We start from the raw sequence: 20,181 nt of genomic DNA on the forward strand, positions 1-20,181 counted from the left end.
CGATATATTTTTTAGTATTTAATTTAAAATTAAACTTTTGGTATGCGAAATTGTACTGTACGAAATGAACCACACTTTCTTGATTTCCTCTAATTCCTTAAAGACAAAGACGAATCGATTGTCATACCCATTGGAGGCCACCATTTATAAATACATGGGAGAGAGATACTGCTACTCAAATTTCCTCACGCTACTGAAACTGTGTCGTACGGTATCATGCAAGTTTGAAGTTTCCATCCTCTTTAACTTCATCTCTTCTCCATCTTTTTGTTGCAGAAAAGCTTAGAAATTGGTATGTTTTTCACAAACTTTTGCAACTCTTCCATATTCATCATTTTCTAATATATATATATACTTTGTAAGAGATATAATTGCTTGTTTTTGTCTAATAAGAAATATACATTGGTTGATGAATGAATTTTTTTTAATGGGGTTCAAGATTTTATTTTATTTTATTTTATAATTTTTTATTTTATGAATGAATTTTATTTACTTTATTTACATTGATAGATTTTATAATTCTATTTTTTACATCGCAAACAATCTCTTGCAGCATTTTCTCCTCAGCTTTAGGTGGTTTTCTCCCATACTAGTATGCATACAATGACCTTTAAGCTCTTATTTCTTATTTCCCTTTTTTTTTTTTTTTTTTTTTTTTTTTTTTTTTAATTTTTATAATTGGGATATTCTTAGCTCAACCTCGACCGGTTTGAATCGGATAAAATTTGAGCTTTTGCCCGCGGGCTTGGCTCCAAGGAATTAAACTCTTATTTATTCAATCATTTACCTCCTATCTCATGATTTCTGAATGAGATTTTAAGAATTACGTACTAAAAAAAAAGAGAATCTTGATTTGATGCTTGCACCAATCTTTGATCAAAGATTCAAAGGGTTACCATGAGACTAAAAAAGTATCGGAAGGGATGACCTCCTCTTAGTGTTCAACTGAAAGAGTTGGTTGGTGTTGCCGTGAAAGATTTGAGGTGCCATAATAACTACAAGGTACCTCTTGGGGTAACCGTTGACCAAGAGACAAGGGTTTTTACTATTTTAAATAGAATTGATAGTATTTATTTTATTTTTAAGATTTAAAATTGATATATCTAATGGTGTATAAGATTTTACAATTATTTAAATTTTTTAAAAGACGTGTCAATATTAATTTCATATATATCGTTAAATAGACCAATTTTAAATTATGACTAAAAAATTGAGAGGATCTTATTCGCTCCCCTGAAATGGTTAGTTTGTAACCTACTTCTTCTCTTGATGGAGACTAATTATTTTAGGATTGGGCTTACATAGTATTAAAAAATGACATATTCTTTAAGTATGTTAGACTTAGAAGCACAAAATATTACAAAAAAAAAAAAAAAAAAAAAAAAAAAAAAGCGAAAATCATGTGAAATATAGTTGCTTTTTATTTTTATTTTTTTTTCTTTTAAAGAAATTTCTGTCAATAATAAAATGGGCGGCCAAAAGATTTAATAACGGTAATTTTTACTCGAACGACGTCGTGCGACACAAACCTCGTCCTTATCTTCCAGAATTGCTGGCCCTCTCTCTCTCTCGTTCTGATAAACACTCATGCAGCACATTCTGTTTTGCGTTTCTTTTGGGACTTTCTTCGAACAAATTGATCGCACGGCGAGAGAGAGGGAGAGAGGACGATGTCGCTTCGACCCAGTTCGCGGAAGGAGTTGCGGAAGAAATCGTACAAGAGCGGCGTGGATGGGGACGAATCTGGGAGGACGAGGGGAGGGAGGGTAATTTGGTGGTCAGGAAGAGCAAGAGAGAGGATAGCCTTCTGAAGAAGAGGAGAGAAGGCCTCCTTCTTCTTCAGTCTCAGCAACCCAATGAACTCCCATCTGCCCATGCTTCTGGGATCCAAAAAAAGGGTTTTCACTTTACTCTTTTTCTTCATTCAATCTCAATGGAGCTTTCCGGTTACGTTTCTGTGTGCAACGGGCTTTTTGATTCTGGCTTAGTTTTCTTTCGAAGGAGAAACCGAAAAAGAGAGTAAGAGATTTAATTCTTGAGAAAGGATCTTCAAAACAACCGAGGAACAGAGTAAGATAACGAAAGAAGAACAGGTTAAAAAAATAAATAACTTATCTATCAGTACAAGAATGGCTATATTTATGGTTTTGTCTGTACCAGTTGCCTTCCTATACCCCGAAGCGGCTGCCCTGTTTTGCCTGGCGCCATTTGGGTATTTGCGATCTCTGGGACTGAAGAAATACCATTCTTTCTCGCCAAACGCAGCTTTGTCTGATAAAGAAGAAAACAAACAAGAGCCGTCTGTCCATGTTATACTAGCTATATACATATGTATCATCACTCTGAGATGGCTTTGATAAATCAAATGATAAGGGCGATAAATTTGGTGGAAACCGGCAAGGGTTTGGAAGCCACCGTTTTGCTCAGGTAATGAAGGATGAGCTCTTCATCTGTTGCATGATACCGTAAGGCAACTTATCTATGATCTTTCTCCACACAGTCCTAGGCCGGCCATGCACAGAACAATGAAAGCGGATGTTGTTGTTTAGCGTGCAAAATGTGTGTTCATTTGCATGAATCTACACGTCCTATGAATTTGAGACAGAGATATACTACATTACACTATGTCCAGTAATAAACAAAGGAAATAATTAACGACAGAAAAAATGCTAATCTTTGACCATGAGTTGTTTCAGCTTAACGTACGTTCAAATATTTTTTGCCCGAAACTTTGGTGTTGCTGTGATTCAATGGGTTTTCTATCAAATATAATCATTTGTTGCTTCTAAAGGAACAGAGCGATGGACCCATTTTCGAGGTCTTCTCGAGAGGAAGATGATGAGGAGTCTCTGAAATGGGCTGCTATACAGAGACTGCCAACTAAGCGGCGTATTAGGACAGGTATACTAACTGACGCAGAGGGAGAAGAAAAAGAAGTTCATATTCAAAGTCTCAGATTGGAACAACTAAAGAACTTGTTGGACAAGCTTGTGAAAAATTCAGAGGAAGATAATGAGAACTTCTTGCTAAGGCTGAAGAACCGCATTGATCGGTAAACTCATAAGGAAATAAAAAAATTATTTCATATGAAAACATTATGAATAACAACATATTTTCAATGGAATTCTTGTCTCTCCTGTCTGTGATTCTGGGTTTTGTCTTTCTTGGTTTATAGAGTTGGGATTGAAATGCCCACAATTGAAGTCCGTTTTGAGCACCTAACTGTAGATGCAGAAGCTTATGTTGGAACCAGAGCATTACCTACACTTTTCAACTTCACTATAAATTTCTTTGAGGTATTTTATTGAATTCAGCACCTCGGCCATCATATTTTCTTTTGCAAGTTCTACATTTGAATTCATCCTGCAATCTCTGTCACTTTCTCTCAAGGTGTTGTTGAATTATGTTCACATTCTTCCAAGTAGAAAGAAATCATTGTCCATTCTTCGTAATGTTAGTGGAATTATCAAGCCGAGCAGGTAAAATTTGGTTTCTCTTTCAAAGGTTCATTGTAGGCTCTCTACATTATCCGTTTCTCATTGACCCAATTTTGCAGGATGACACTACTTTTAGGGCCCCCAAGCTCGGGAAAGACCACGTTTCTATTGGCTTTGGCTGGAAGACTCGGTTCCCATCTAAAAGTAATGAAATAACCATTTCTTCTTTACAATTCTTTCCAATTCTTTTCACCTTATAATCTAAATTGGGTACTTGATGAAACTTCCAGTCTTCAGGGGGAGTTACATATAATGGCCATGGAATGAGTGAGTTTGTTCCACAGAGGACATCGGCTTATATAAGTCAACATGATCTCCATATAGGAGAAATGACAGTGAGAGAAACATTGGCCTTCTCGGCTAGATGTCAAGGGGTTGGGCCCCGTTATGGTAAGTCAAAACACAAACTATCCTTAATATATTGCACGGTGTCTTTGGAAAGTTTGAACCGATTGATATGAATGTCACAATTTTGCAGACATGTTGGTAGAGTTGTTAAGAAGAGAAAAGGAGGCTAACATCAAGCCAGATCCTGATATTGATATTCTAATGAAGGTGAGAAATGAAAATTTTGGATAGAAAAACTTGTGTCAGTTTTCCTTTTCTCCTTTAAATTTGTCAATTTTAGTAGTCATTTTATTACATGTGCACACAAGCGTGCATGCGCACAGACTTATTTATGTCAAACTTGTTAGGTTTTTGATTGGCGGATTTGGTGTTCAATACAAGTGTTTGTGTGTAAGACTTGGTGGGGGTAGTTTTGTACTTAGGGTTTAGTGTCAAAATTATTCAAAAATGTCAAGCACACAAGACCCCGCTCACAAAGGCGTTCGACCCTGTCCGGACGAGCCATGTTAAATGGAGTTACAGAATGCTCTGTTCGCAGATGTCCAGACGTGAAGTTGAAGTTGAGAACATAGAATTCTCCATACACAAATCTAGCCACAGTTGTCTGAATGTAACATTGACGTTGAGAGCACAGTATGTCTCGTTTGCAAATCCGTTCCTAGATGTTTAGATAAGCCCTATAAGATGGACGTACAGAATGTCGCATTCGTAAATCCGTTCGCAGCTGTCGAGATGCCACATTGAAAGATGAAGTCACATAATGTTTTGTTCACAAATTCAAAACGTGATGTTGAGATGGAATGCTCTCTTCGTAAAAGTGTTCGCTGATGTCCGGACACCTCCAAGGTTAAAAGCTTGAAACACTAGCTATGTTCAGACAGGCTTACTAACACGTCTGTATGCCACCAGCTGATTTACATGGTTTAGAGTTCTAATTTGAATTAAAAAATTGGGTTATTGGTTTAGGGTATTTAAGGGCTTGTTATGCACGACTTTCATGCTCCTCAAGCCATTATTTTTGTTGAGCCAAGAGATCACTTCACCATCGAAGCTAGAACCTTCCGCTCTCTCTTGGAGTTTGAAAAACCACACACATAGAAGAATGAACTTCAGCCAGCGGAGTTCCGGAGTGTGTGAGGAGATTAGATTGAAGACCGGCCGGATTTTTGAAGCTACTGCAGTAGAAACATATGGGTTTTTTGTTCGGTACAAGTAAGGGTAGCTACAAAGGTTTTGTAATATTGCTTGCTTGTAAATTGTGGTTTTCATTAGTGAATTGATTTCTTAGGTTTGACTGTCCCGGAGTGTTCTACCTTTGAAGATTTTTTGAAAGGGTTTCACTTCATAACCAAAATCCTATGTTTTCTTTATTATCTGTTTTATATGATTTTGGTTGGATGTTGTGTGCTAGATTGCGCTATCATCACTAATAGGATTTTTGAACTGTGTATTAATTGGGATCAACACTTATTCACCCCTTCTAGGTGTACATTGGGGTCTAAATAGGACTTTCAAAACATAACCCCCAATCTATGAACACTTTGTTATTACATATGATATTCTCAATACTGCAGGCTGCTTCAGTGGAAGGACATGAAGCAAATGTGATGACAGATTATATTATCAAGGTATAAACTCAAAATCCAAGTTATATAAGAGGTTTTCATGATCACACTGATAAAAACCTAGTTAAATTTCTGTTCCTCTTTATACCATGTAGATTTTGGGATTGGAAATATGTGCTGACACTATGGTGGGGGATGAAATGCGACGAGGTATCTCTGGTGGACAAAGAAAACGAGTGACAGTCGGTAAAAACAAATAGGACCGAATGCTTCACATGCACATACATATAGACAGCTAAATGTTCAACTTTTTCACCAAATTGAATTTATTATCATGCACCATTCCAAATTTGAGACTATGTGCTTAGTGATTTTTAAGAAGTATGATAAATGTGATACAGGGGAGATGCTGGTTGGACCGGCTAGGGCCCTTTTCATGGATGAGATATCAACTGGCTTGGATAGCTCAACAACTTTCCAGATTGTGAATTCACTCGGGCAGGCTATTCACATTCTTGGAGGAACAGCACTGATCTCTCTCCTCCAGCCAGCACCTGAAACCTATGACTTATTTGATGACATAATTCTCCTATCAGATGGGCAAATTGTTTATCAAGGTCCCCGTGAAAGTGTGTTAGAGTTCTTTGAATTCGTCGGCTTCAAATGTCCGGAGAGAAAAGGAGTTGCAGACTTCTTACAAGAAGTACCATTGCCTTCTGAACTCATTTTTTTTTCTCACCTGCTTTTCTACTGTTGTAGTTCATTTCACCTACTTTGAATCTTTCGCTATTTGGTAGGTGACATCAAAGAAAGATCAAGAACAATATTGGACCCAGAAAGAAATACCTTATACCTTTGTTACTGCAAAGGAATTTGCTGATGCATATAAGTCATTTCACATTGGTCAGAAACTAGGTGACGAGCTTGCCATTCCATTTGACAAGGCCAAAGCTCACCCTGCTGCTTTAACAATAAATAAGTATGGTGTTGGGAAGAAGAAACTATTAAAAGTTTGCATATCAAGAGAGTTATTGCTTATGAAGAGAAACTCATTCTTCTACATTTTCAAGATGATTCAGGTAAGTAGCATGCAAACTTTTTTAGCTTTCTATTTAATTGCAGAAAATTCAAATTGGATAAGAATGTTACCTAGATACTATAGTGAGTATATTCTATAGATGTGAGGCCTAAAACCTTTTTCCCTTTCCAGCTTATTATCATGGCTTTGTTGACGATGACAATATTTCTACGAACTGAGATGCACCGCAATACAGCAATTGATGGTCAAATCTATATGGGTGCTTTATTCTTTTCATTATCCATCATTATGTTCAATGGATTCTCAGAGCTTGCCTTAACCATCCTGAAACTTCCTGTCTTTTACAAGCAAAGGGACCTTCTCTTTTATCCTTCTTGGTCATACTCATTACCCACGTGGATAGTCAAGATTCCAATAACATTTATAGAAGTTGCCATTTGGGTGTCGATGACTTATTATGTCGTAGGCTTTGATCCAAACATCAAAAGGTATGTAAATAAGCAGAATATTATGTTTAAACTTCACATTTTTTTGATAAATTTCCTCAATGGCAGGTTTTTCAGACAGTACCTTCTACTTGTGTGCGTTAACCAAATGGCTTCCGCACTGTTTCGGTTCATCGCAGCTTTAGGAAGGGATATGACTGTTGCAAACACGTTTGGATCTTTTGGGTTACTTCTAGTCATTGTTCTGGGTGGATTTATTCTGTCAAGAGGTAACTTTTGAATTATGAGTAACTTTATTTTCTCAACCTTTATTGTAGCCATGTAATGTAGATATGTCCTCTCTTTGCCTTAGATGAAGTGAAGAAATGGTGGAAATGGGGTTACTGGATCTCACCTATGATGTATGGGCAGAATGCTTTAGCTGTGAATGAATTCCTAGGAAACAGCTGGAAGCATGTAAGCATCAATATTTTCCTGGTTTTGGAAGAATGAAAGGCAAAATGAAAAAGGAATTGGAATAAGCTTTGAACAATATGAATGAAATTTTTTTTTGTTATAGGTGCTTCACGGTACAACAGAGCCACTGGGAGTTTTAGTCTTGAAGTCTCGTGGGATGTTCTTAGAAAAACATTGGTTTTGGCTTGGAGTAGGAGCTTTGATTGGATTTGTTTTTCTATTCAATTTTCTGTTCACCTTGGCTCTATCTTATCTCAACCGTAAGGGACCCTTTCTTTGTATTGATGCTTCTTCCTATCTTAGTCTTAGACTTTGACAAATTGATTTGTTTGTTGTTATAGCTTTTGGAAAGCCTCAGGCAGTAATATCTGGAGAAAAGCCAATTGAAATACATAATGATAGAAAAGGGAAGTTTATTGTACCATCACAGAATGAAAGAGGAGCTCACTTTAAAAGAAGTACATCACCAGAATCAGCATGTGCAACAAGAATCTCTAGTAATGTGGCTAATCAGAACAAGAAACAAGGAATGGCTCTTCCATTTGTACCTCTTTCCCTCTCTTTTGATGAAATCAGCTATGCGGTGGACATGCCTCAGGTGAGCAGCAATTCAATATATACTTGTGGATTGTTTATTAAACTTAAGTTATTCCAGCTTAAATTCCTTGCAATTCTGGATGTGTTGCTATGGTTGCAGGAAATGAAAGCCCAAGGTTTTATAGAAGATCGACTGGAACTTCTAAAGGGTGTGAGTGGTGCTTTCAGGCCAGGAGTCCTTACTGCTCTAATGGGTGTTAGCGGCGCTGGGAAGACGACTCTGATGGATGTTTTGGCTGGGAGGAAAACTGGTGGATACATTGAGGGAAGCATCATGATATCTGGATTTCCAAAGCAACAGGAAACATTTGCTCGAATATCAGGTTATTGTGAGCAAACTGACATCCACTCTCCTCACATTACAGTCTACGAGTCACTCCTTTACTCTGCATGGCTCCGTCTGCCTCCTGAAGTTGATACTGCAACCAGAAAGGTAGAGTATTATGTTGTGGCCTGTGGCTATGGTCCATCTTGGTAGTTCACACATGCGAAAAATGCCATATAACATAGGCCGAAAGAGAGAGCATTTACGTGTTCTCTACAAGCAATTTGAATTATATTCAGAATTCAGTGTAATGGTTTGCAGATGTTTATTAAGGAGGTCATGGACCTAGTTGAGCTGACCTCATTAAGTGAAGCCCTTGTTGGATTGCCTAGCATTAATGGTCTTTCAACTGAGCAGCGCAAGAGGCTGACGATTGCAGTTGAGCTTGTTGCCAACCCATCTATAATATTCATGGATGAGCCAACCTCAGGCCTCGATGCCAGAGCAGCTGCAATAGTGATGAGAACAGTGAGGAACACAGTCGACACAGGACGAACTGTCGTATGCACCATCCACCAGCCAAGCATTGATATATTTGATGCCTTTGATGAAGTATGTCTCCAAGTCTAAAGTACAAAAATGGTTTCTTGTTTCTACATTACATTCTTATATATACATTTGCAGCTATATCTTTTGAAACGTGGAGGAGAAGAAATATATGTAGGCCCAATAGGCCACCAGGCTTCATATTTGATCAGTTACTTTGAGGTCAGCCTAATTTGTAAATACAAATATTTACTAACTTTAAAATAAATTTTCTTTATTTACACCTTCACTACTCACATAGATGAGTTTATGTTTTCTCCAGGGAATTAGGGGAGTTAGTAAAATTAGAGATGGCCATAATCCGGCAACATGGATGTTAGAAGTGACCACAGCAGCACAAGAAACAGCTCTGGGAGTTACTTTTTCCGAAGTATATAAGAATTCAGAACTATACAGGTGAGTAAGAAACTTCCTAATATGGACCAAATCATAAAGAAAAAAATGAACATAGTTTGAATTTGACTGTGATAGGAAAACAAATTATCTCTTTGATATATATGATGATACTTTGAGGTCAATGATTCAGGAGAAACAAAGCAATGATCAAGGAACTTAGTAAACCTCAGCCAGGTTCAATAGATTTGTACTTCCCTACTCAATACTCGCAATCATTCTTGACCCAGTGTATGGCTTGCCTTTGGAAACAACACTGGTCATATTGGCGGAACCCACAGTACACTGCAGTAAGACTATTATTCACAATTTTCATAGCTTTGATGTTTGGGACAATATTCTGGGATCTTGGTTCCAAAAGGTATTTATTACAGGAAAAACGAACAGGTTAAATTCTGCAGATTTAACATTTGACTCCCTTTTGTTCTTAATAAGATAATATTCTCTGGTATTGCAGAAGAAGGCAGCAAGACATCTCGAATGCTATAGGTTCCATGTATGCTGCTGCTCTATTCATTGGAATACAGAATGCTGCATTGGTGCAGCCAGTAGTTGCTGTTGAGAGAACAGTTTTCTACAGAGAAAGAGCAGCTGGAATGTATTCTGCTTTACCATATGCCTTCGGACAGGTAGATTTTGCCTGTAATTTTTCAAGAGAGAAAACCAATTATAAGATTTATGAATTATTTATGAAATCAGGATATATAAAAGATTTGTGTGTTGTAGAAATTTCTGGGGAATAATAAAATATGGAGAGGAAAAGCTGCAAAGAGAGAAAAGACGAGGAATTTTGGATGGTTCAGTGTTAAACACCTATTTTCACCACATCTAATTGTCCTAAGGGCTACATCTCGCTCTTATTGACTTTATTGATGTAAATAATATAAATGTTCCTAGTTATAGGAAAACTGGGCAGGTGAAAAAAATACAAGTACGGTAATTAAATCTCTAATATTTTATTACAATCAAACCTAAATGGAAAATATTTTAGTATTAGCCTAATATGTTTCCATATATATATTCTAACATGCATTATTGTGGTGGAAGATAATTCAGAAGCTTTGAATTACCTAATATTTACATGCGTATGTATACACATACATATCTATATACACGTAAAGAGAATAAAATGGTTGAATTGTTACAAGTTAGGCATGCTAGAATATGGAAAATAATATAATAAAAAGAATCAAAGAATGAATTTGAGTTGTGTATCAATCAGCTTTGTCACTTGATGATCGGCAATTCTAATCTTTGTATTAGAGAATGCTTGAATTATTCTCATGAAGATTGATTACTTATGCAAGACCTGGAGATATTACTCAAAACAACTCTCAAAGATTTTATTGTGTTTCATCTGCAGCTCACGATTGAGGTCGCATACATTCTGATTCAGGCTGTCATATATGGAGGAATGATATATGCCATGATTGGATACGAGTGGACAGTTACCAAGTTCTTCTGGAATCTCTTCTTCACGTTCTTCACTTTCTTATACTTCACTTTCTTTGGGATGATGACAGTGGCCATCACTCCAAACCAAAACATAGCTGCTGTAGTTGCCTCATCCTTCTATGGAATTTGGAACCTCTTCTCAGGCTATGTCCTTCCACGAATGGTAAGTATGTATGGACCCTATCCACTTATCTACAAAGCAATGTCATAAGGACGACTAAAGGTTCCTTGTTTTTGCAGTATATGCCGGTGTGGTGGAGATGGTGTTACTGGGCATGTCCTTTTGCTTGGACCTTGTATGGATTGGTTGCTTCACAGTTTGGAGACCTCAAAGACAAGCTTGAGTCTGGTCAAACAGTGGAAGAATTTATTACGAGTTTTTTCGGGTTTAGACATGACTTCCTAAGAGTGGTTTCCATTGTGACTGTTGGGATAACAGTTTTCTTCGGAGTCAGCTTTGCCTTTTCTATCAAGGCATTCAACTTCCAGAAAAGGTGAGGAAAGTGGTCATAATTTGGCAAAACTTTATTCATACTAAATGCATATTCTAGAGTAAAATGTTTCTTGTTTTCTTATACAATGAGATGATCATTTACTCAAGCAAAAAGACACTTCAAAGCATATTAGGCTGTAAAATGCAAAGAGAAGTGATGAGACCAATCAATGGACCAATGATTCTAGTTCCAGTTGATCCAAGTCATGAATATGCTTGACTTGGTGAAAATTTCTTAGGGACTTCATTTGTTACAAAGTTTATTTGTCTAAGAGAAAGAATGAAGTAAATAAACAAATCAATAAAGCATCTTCAATATTCCAAGAGTGGGACTGACTGGAAAGCATAGTAATTGTTTTATCTTATACCTTGATTTTGACTACAAGTCCATGCTGTCAATCATTTTTCAAGTTTTCCCCATATCCCTTTACCTTCATGACTATCAGTTAAGCTGCCATTATTGTCACGCCCCCAATTTGGGAAAATTAACAGGGAATGAAACTCAAGCGTTCGTTATCAGAGTATAGAAATCTTAAATAAATATTCTCACGACAATAAGAGTACATCTGGAAACTTTATATATATATATATTATATTCTTTTATACATAGTGGTCCTGACGGACTATCGTAGTCTCATCATGTGGTCGTAGGAGCTGCCAGCAGTGGAATTCCCTAGGTAAAGACCATTCGGCTAATAGCCCACACATGCAATAAAGTGTGGTTTTCCGAGCTATCTGTGAATCATACTTATAGTCAACTTGTAACATGTAATCCGATACCACTCATAAACATCATCATAGCTCGGCAAAACATGCCGTGGAGAAACGTGGTGCACATCTTTCATAAGCGTAACATGATTGAGCTCATAGTCTTTTTTTTCTTTTTCTTTTTTGAACAGATAGCATGTGCTACCATATATTGCTGAAAAAAACCCAAAGGCAATACAGAGAATAGAGACCCAAGACTCCCTACACTCTAAGCCAGAGTTTGAAACAGCTGCCTAAACAATATCCAAGAATTACAGGAACACCGTTTGAGCCACTCTTTACTTTTAAGCACACTATAACACAGAAAAGATGGCCGATCTAGCTACCCAAGCCAACAAATAATCCAGTAACATTTGAGTATTACATAGACAGACTGTAGAAATAGACACTAGAATATACAAACATAACAGAAAACACCCAAACGACAGAGCCACTGTCGAGGAGGAATTTCGTCGCCGGAAAGACGGCGCGTGGCCGGAAACATCCCTGCAAAACCGGCCACCAGAAAACATCGGACAGCATCGAACACGACCTGGAAGGCGGAACGTGGCCCAGACGCGCGGCCCAAAGAGGGAACCTCCTTGTCGCGTGCATGCCACGCGCCGGGCAAGGAGGTCAGACACAGCCGTGGTTGGCGGCGACTGGACCGGAAGAAGACTGGGAAACCAGTAGAGGGGCGCGTGTTGTATAGAAACCGGCAACAAGCTGTAGATCTTACTAGGAACGCCGGAGATACTAGAGGAAAATCTTCCCAAAAGACACCTCTTAATGAGCTTTTTTGCCATAAAACAAACAAGGAAAAAACAGAGAAATAAAACCAAAGAAAGCTCCATAGTCCCAGAGGACTAGGAGGAGATCAGCTCCACTGGAAACAAAGCCAGGGAGAACAAAACTCCCTTGGATCAACCAGGAGAGAAAACAAAACCTCCATAGCCAGAAGGGCTAGGAGGAAAAAGCACCAGGGAGGAGGGAGGCGTCTTCACAGAAAAAACTAAGGCCTCTCCCCCTCAGAGAAAATTCTCGAGAGCTTCTCTCTCTTCAGCAGAGAGAAGCCCCTAAGTCAGATTTTCCTCAAGCTCATAATCTTTTTCAATGCTCTTTCATAAACATCATAATTGAGCTCATAAGCTTTGGTGCACATCATTGCATGTAAATTTTCATGAATCATTATAAAAATGTTCATGGTATCATAACATTTTCATAAAATATCAAAGCATGTCATAAAAAATTTTCATAACATCATATTATCATCTTTAAAATAACACGACGTAGAAATCGTGTAATTAATTGTGACTTTAAAAATATGGAAGAAAGCATTAAAAATACATGCATCAATTAAAAAATTTTCCAATATTTTAAAAATCATTAATTTAGTAGAAAACATTTGTCGGGAGTTTTAAAGTGTTCATTTACCTGGTTGCCAGCACGTGGAGAATTGTTCACTTGGACCCTACAATATGTCACATAGGGGGGAATGATTCATGCACAACTAGTGTATAACAAGTGTACAACCCCAAGACACATTAGGGTGGGACCTAATGTGTAGATTCTATCTCAATGTATCTTGGGGTTATGCACTTGTTATGCACTAGTAGTATTTTTAGCATTTCCTTATCACATAACTTTGTTTAGAAAAGTTCTTCATTAATCTAAAACTTTTCAAAAATTAACGAATGACTACTATATATGTCCAAAATCCAATTTTTCTAAACAGCTCTCCTCTCTCTCATTTAAAGTTCATATAACTTCACTAAATGCTAAAATGACCAAGATTGAAATCTTTGGGAGCCAGTTGGTTTTTTTTTAAAAAAAAATAAAAATAAAAATCGTCAAATGCCACGTCAACACTATTAATAAGATTATGACATGTGTCACCCATAATAATAATAATCAAATATAAACACACACACATATACATAAACTACAGTTTCATTCTTTTTCTGTTGTCCAATGCTTTTTATATAAACTAGCCTATAGCGGGTTTTTTTTTTTGAAATTATAATTTACTCAAAAGGTCTTTAAACCAATTAACTAATTATTGGCTACCAAAAATGAAAGGTGTTCCTACGATCATTTTGAACCATATTTCTTTACTCAATAGCATAAAACCCACGTATCAAATAAATTTAGTTCTTCAAAAAAAAAAAAATCAAATAAATTTAGAAATTCTTTAAGTTTAATCCTTAATCCTTTAAATTTTTGTTCCCAAACATATATGTATTTTAAAATGGAAGGAACTACAAAGGGATTTTTTTTTTTTAATCAAAATGAAAATTAACCTGGATTAATCAAAAATCGAAAATGAACAAAGTCACAAAAACCCAACCTACCCAGAATCCATCATATCCCAACAATAATAGCACTTCAATTCCCCTCTACTGCAAAACACTTTTTTCTCTCCAATATTAATATGGTAAATCTTTGTCTTTCAACAGTTGAACTTTCTCCTCATCAACAAATGTTTTTAGGAAATACTTCTATTACACTCTCTCTCTCACCAGTCACCATCGAAAATCGTCATACTTCATTCCCAAAAAAAATGATAGAAAACTCTCTCTCTCACTATCATTTTCTTGAATTAAGTGTAAAATCTATAAAAGAAAAAAAAAAAGAAAGAAGCAATTTGAATAAAAAATAATATATAAATTAGAACAAAAAAATAAGGATAAAAAAGAAAAAAACGGAGAACAAAACCACATGAAATAAAGGCAAAAACGAAAATTTAAAAAATGCTGATATAATATAAAAGAACTATCTTTTTTCTATACTGTTTTCTGGATCCAATGAAATTCATAGGTTTAGGAAGAAGTCTAGTCAAATAGAGAATTTTCTTTCAAACATCATTCGCATATGTAATGTAAAATAAACGACTTTTAGAATAAAAAAAGAAAAAAGAAAAAAGAAAAGAAAAGAAAAGAAACTCACTCAATGAACAACGGCGTAAACTAACAAATTGTCATACCTCTTACAAAAAATGACAATAGAAAATTCTCTCTCTCTCTCTCTCTCTCTCTCTCTCTCTCTCTCTCACTATCTTCTTCTTGAATTCAATGTAAAATTAAAAAAAGAAAAAAAAAACCAATTGGAATAATATATATATATATATATATAGAACAAAAAATAAGGACAAAAAAATTAATCGGAAGAACTGATCACAAAAGAAGAAGAAGATTAAAAACGGAAAATTAAAAATACTAATATGATAGAAAGAAGTGTCTTTTCTGTATACTTTTTCCGGTTCCAAGGAAACCTTGAAAGCTAATGTCGTCCATTAATTAAACATGTAAACAATGTGCATTGCGCATGGAAAAAACTACTCAATGAACAACATAAACCAAAAAAACATCATACATCGTACCAAAAAAAAAAAAAAAAAAAAAAACAAAGATAGGAAACTCTCACATACCATTATTTCCTTGAATTAAATGAAAAATTTACAAAAGAAAAATTAGCACTTTGAATAAAAAAAAATATATAAATTAAAACAGAAAATAAGGACAAAAAACGAAAACGAAAGAACAGAGCTATAGGAAATAAAGACAAAAAGCAAAAAGCAAAAAATACTAATATTATAGAAAAGAACTTTCTTTTCTCTATACTTTTCTTGTTTCCAATCAAATTCATAGGTATAGGAAGAAGACCTGTCAAACAGAGATTTTTTCTTTTGACCATCTTTTAATTTGCATATATAACGTAAAAGAAACTATTTTAAGATGCAGACAAAAAAAAAAAAAAAAAACTATTCAATGAACAACCATGTCAACTAAAAAAATTGTTATATCTCATACAAAAAACAACGATAGGAAACTCTCTCGCTCATTATCATTTCCCTAAATTCAATGTAAAATTTATAAAAGAAAATATGCAATTTAAATAAAAATAATATATAAATTAGAAAAGAAAATAAATAATATTTGCAAGGCAATGCTAATCATCTAATCGTGTAATTAATCAAGAAATATCTTTTTAAATCAGAAAATAATACACTTTTTTTTAATCAAGAAATATCTAGTTAAAAAATATTAAACCAAAAATAAGAGAATCGAAGTGATGATCCCGGATTTAAAAAATGTAAACCCATCTCAGATATTTGTATAAAACACATACAATCGACTATATATATATATATATATATCAGAACAACATCCAAACTTTAACTTCAAAGAAATTCAATGAAAAATAATATTAAAACACGATAGAATCATCATTAAAAAAAAAAAAAAAGACAAAAAAAAAAAAAAAATTCATTGCGTTTGGCAATCACCCTATTTTCTTCTAAGGTTGAAAAATCATACATTTGACACAAAAGAGAGAGAAAGAGAGAGAGCTAGACAGCTCAAACCTACGTTACGTTTTAATTATAAAAACCTCAGTTTTAATTGTCTCACTTAAATGCACACACCCTTTAATAAAGTCTTAAACACATAATTAATTAACACGTTTCACTTAATTCCACAAAAAACGGTTCAGCCTTTTAAAAGCATAAATAAATTCACGCCACGTGTTGCAATTCTATGCCACCTCTAAGGAAGAACTCGGGTATCATATCTCTATCATATATATATATATATATATATATATATATATAAAACCGAGTTCTAACTTAGAAGTCGCATAGAATTATGACACGTGGGGTGAACATATAAGTTTTAAACATCAAATCGGTTTTTAAGTAAAAAAATTGTTGAATTTTAAATGTTGAACCGGTTTTGTCGTGAACCCATAAATTTATTATGCTTTAATGAAAAGACCATGGGTCTGAATCTTCATTAGACCAAAATAAAGATTTTTTCGCATTATAACATTAAGTGTCAGTACATCCGCATTAAGTAGTGAGATTTTTTTAAAAAAATTAAAAATTAAAAATATGAGAGCCCTTTTGATATGGATGGACTGTAAAATTCAACTTTTACAGCCTCCAATGAAATATTGACACTGTACATCATTTAAACACACATTACACATTAAAAATAAAAACCAAATTTTATACCGAAAAATCGGTTTTTTTTTTTTTTTTTTCCCTGAGTATGCAGGAGCCTCCTGGACTTCTGTGGATGAGCACAGGAGCTCCTACATAGGAGAGCTCTAGTGCGAGAGATGAGCGCAGGAGCTCTCTTGCACAAGAAGTTTCCCGTGCATGAGCTCCTCTCTCTTTTTTATAGTGCCTACTCTTTCTTTTCATGTGTACTCTTTTAGCTCCAGCTCTATTTTCTCTAAGTTCCCTAATTTGTGTTCTCTTTTTGCACAATCGTACTTACAATTTCAGTCTCAATTCGTTGAGGCTAGGAATTTTCATGGAAACTTGTAGTGGGTCGTAAAGGGAGAGATTGAAAATGGGGTTATTGAAAAAGGATCGAGTGTTTTCATATCTATTGCATTTTGTAGTTTTTTATGACTTGTCCACTTATAATTGGTTACTGTAAAATAATGGATTTACACCCCATTCGGATAGAAGGTAATCCCTAAAGATATACTACATTCACCACCTATATTCGACCAAATAGGTTTTGCATGCATTAATTCTAAGCGGTGAGATTTTTTTTTTCTCCAAAATTTTGTTTCAAAATTTTTCCTTATATGGGATTTCATAAAGTTCAAAGTTTTAAATTGACAATATTATGGTTTTAGAATTTACTACTCTAAAAAAATTAGACATATTAGTAATACCTCAACGCATAACAAAACAGTGAAGAAAGAAACCGTACAAGTAAGCTGAAAAGTCATATTATTCTCTTACATTGGTTATTTATACTCCTCTCGCTCTTTAGGGTTTGAAACAACTTGAATTATAACATCAAGAGCATCCAGCAGCGACATTCAAGAGAAAAACAGAGTGTTGACCTATGTAATTATTATTATTATTTTTTTTTTGAATTTTGTGGAGGCTGAATGTAGCATTGATTCATTCTGGTGTTTCTATTTAATAAAAAGCTTTGTTGTTTGTTTGTATCTTTGTGTTTTATGCATTTTTATAACTAGAATCCATATATTCTTCTTGCTTTTTTTTTTTTCTTTATATTTTTTGTTTTCAACCATGTTTACCTATGGGAATAAATTTTCATAAAACAATGTTTATTTTTTATAATGTTTAAAATTATTTGCGTTTTATTTGTATTGAAATGTAATAGGTATCACACTAAGAGATTTCAATTTTGTATTAATGCTTTGATATTTAGATTAACCTATGTATTCTTCTTGATATATATATATATATATATATATATATATATATTTTCTTTATACTTTTCATTTAAACCATATATACCTATGAAAACAAAGATTTAAATATATTTTAATGTATATGAATTAAACTAAGATAAAGACTCTTATGTTTTTCGGAATTTGTTTTTTCTTTTTATTTATGTGATCTACTCCATTTGTAGCCATGTTTTTAAAGTGTTTTTTATGCTTTTTTTTTTTTTTGAACAAATAGTATGTGCTATCATATATTACTCAAAGAAAGCCCCAGGGTAAGGACAAAATAAGAGGTACAAGATCCCTACACCCTAAGTTAGATAAATCTGACTTGAACAGAAACCAAAGCAATACAAAACCATTACAGAGATAACATTGAGCTACTCTTTACATTTAAGCACAATCAACAAATAAAATAGGGCAAATCTAGCACCTAAGCCAACAAATAGTCCAGTAATATTTAAGCATCACATGGGCAGACTGTGAAGAGACAAGAAAAAACAACAAAAACAACCCAAAACAGAAGCCAAAAAGGGGACTGGTGTTGGGAAGCGTTGTCACGGGCGACGGAGCATGTAGAACACTCGCCACCACCGGTGACCTCATCTGCAACAAAAATTCGCCAAAAGACCCCAAAACCATCGAAGAACCACCAAACATGCCCTGGAAGACAAGTCGTGACCCACACGCACCAGTCCAGGGAGTGACCTCCCTGTCACATGTAGGCCATGCGCCCAGCATGAAAAACTAGCACGGCCGTGGCTGGAGGCTGCTAGACTGGAAGAAACCGGCAACCACCATGGAGAGGTGCGTGTCTTGGAAAAACCAGCCGAAATGAGCAGATTTGACTCCAAAGAAAGAAACCAAAACAAAGAAAAACCAGGTCAGAAACTCCGCCGGAGATGCACCAGAAAATCGCTCCCCAACCCAAATCCTGTGAAGTGTTTTGCCGGGGAACATCAACCACCACTAGATCTAACTCGGAAGAACAAAGAACTCCATAGCCTTAAAGGCTATAAGGCACCAAATCTCCATTGGATCTAGCCAGTGAGAAACAAAAAAACCTCCTCCACCCTAGAAAGGCGAGGAGGGAAACACCACTGGGGTAAGGAGGCGTGAAACCTCCCCTCCCGAACACCCAGCCGCTAGTACTACTTTTTCTCTCTAGGGCCGGCTCCCGCCTTACTTCTGTTTCCATTCTTTTGGTTTACTTGGACTTAAAAGAAAAATATGTGTTTTTATGCTTTTGAAGGCAAAACAAAGCAAAAATTTATTTGATTATTGTGCATAAAAGGAATATAAATTAATACTTTCGAAACACCAATGATATGACCAATCTCATATGATTAAGATATGACCATATGATTCCCCAAAATTGATACATCTAAATGGGACAAGAAGCTTTTATCAACGGATATTTCATACTACGTATGAAAGGTATATGTAAGGATATAATATGAAATCAACATTGGTTGATGAAAAAACAAAAAAAACACTACATTGGAGTTCAAGATTTTAAGAATTACTCAGAAAAAATAGAGAGAATCTTGAGCACCAACCTTAGGCTTTAATATATATATATATATTTTAATCATTATCCTTTCACCCTTGTTTGGTCAAAGGGTTACCATGACACTAGAAAATTAGGACAATTTTTCTTCAAATTCGTTTAAAGAAAATTTTTTTCTAATTTATTTTATTAAAGCAACACAAGTCCAGTTCAATCTATTAAGAAGATTACCATAAGTTGAATTTTAGCATAGCATAACTAGAAAGGGACCTCTTGGCGTCCAAGTGAAAGAGTTGGTTAGTAAAGGCCAAAAGGTACAACTGTTATAATACCCAACAAAGTCAATACCCTTTGGCAGTGCCATATATTAATGCATGGCAGAAACTTATTTGGGATTTACCATAATTAGTTACCCAAAAATGGCTAGAAATTTAGATAAATATTATAAGAGAGCTTATATAAAATACACCTATTCAGATAGGTAGATGGACGGCCCAAAATTTATTTAGGCAACTAGTCTCATTTGAACTCTTTCACATTGGCTATCA

The 20,181-nt window shown here is 35.2% G+C and overlaps 1 protein-coding gene across 1 annotated transcript; it reads left to right on the top strand.

Moving 5' to 3' along the window:
• The first annotated feature begins 212 nt into the window (after nucleotides 1–212).
• On the top strand, nucleotides 213–11,229 carry LOC133871818 (pleiotropic drug resistance protein 1-like). Its single transcript, XM_062309243.1, has 24 exons — nucleotides 213–292; nucleotides 2,792–3,052; nucleotides 3,176–3,296; nucleotides 3,391–3,479; nucleotides 3,557–3,641; nucleotides 3,728–3,887; nucleotides 3,976–4,052; nucleotides 5,420–5,473; nucleotides 5,566–5,656; nucleotides 5,812–6,113; nucleotides 6,208–6,489; nucleotides 6,621–6,937; nucleotides 7,004–7,164; nucleotides 7,248–7,351; nucleotides 7,455–7,611; nucleotides 7,693–7,949; nucleotides 8,049–8,381; nucleotides 8,535–8,825; nucleotides 8,898–8,981; nucleotides 9,082–9,215; nucleotides 9,346–9,573; nucleotides 9,670–9,841; nucleotides 10,576–10,830; nucleotides 10,908–11,229. The coding sequence occupies exons 2-24, from the start codon at nucleotides 2,802–2,804 to the stop codon at nucleotides 11,163–11,165; spliced, it is 4,263 nt and encodes a 1,420-aa protein (XP_062165227.1). The 5' UTR covers nucleotides 213–292; nucleotides 2,792–2,801; the 3' UTR covers nucleotides 11,166–11,229.
• The last annotated feature ends 8,952 nt before the right edge of the window (nucleotides 11,230–20,181 follow it).

Source organism: Alnus glutinosa, chromosome 6 (genome assembly GCF_958979055.1).
Source record: "Alnus glutinosa chromosome 6, dhAlnGlut1.1, whole genome shotgun sequence".
NCBI lineage: Eukaryota > Viridiplantae > Streptophyta > Magnoliopsida > Fagales > Betulaceae > Alnus > Alnus glutinosa.

What these genes read in the sequence shown, in the direction of transcription:
- LOC133871818 (XM_062309243.1), top strand. Translation starts at nt 2,802, where the DNA reads ATGGACCCATTTTCGAGGTCTTCTCGAGAGGAAGATGATGAGGAGTCT. An exon ending in GACTCGGTTCCCATCTAAAA is followed by an intron (nt 3,642 to 3,727) that starts GTAATGAAATAA and finishes TGAAACTTCCAG; the next exon opens with TCTTCAGGGGGAGTTACATA. An exon ending in TTTGATCCAAACATCAAAAG is followed by an intron (nt 6,938 to 7,003) that starts GTATGTAAATAA and finishes CCTCAATGGCAG; the next exon opens with GTTTTTCAGACAGTACCTTC.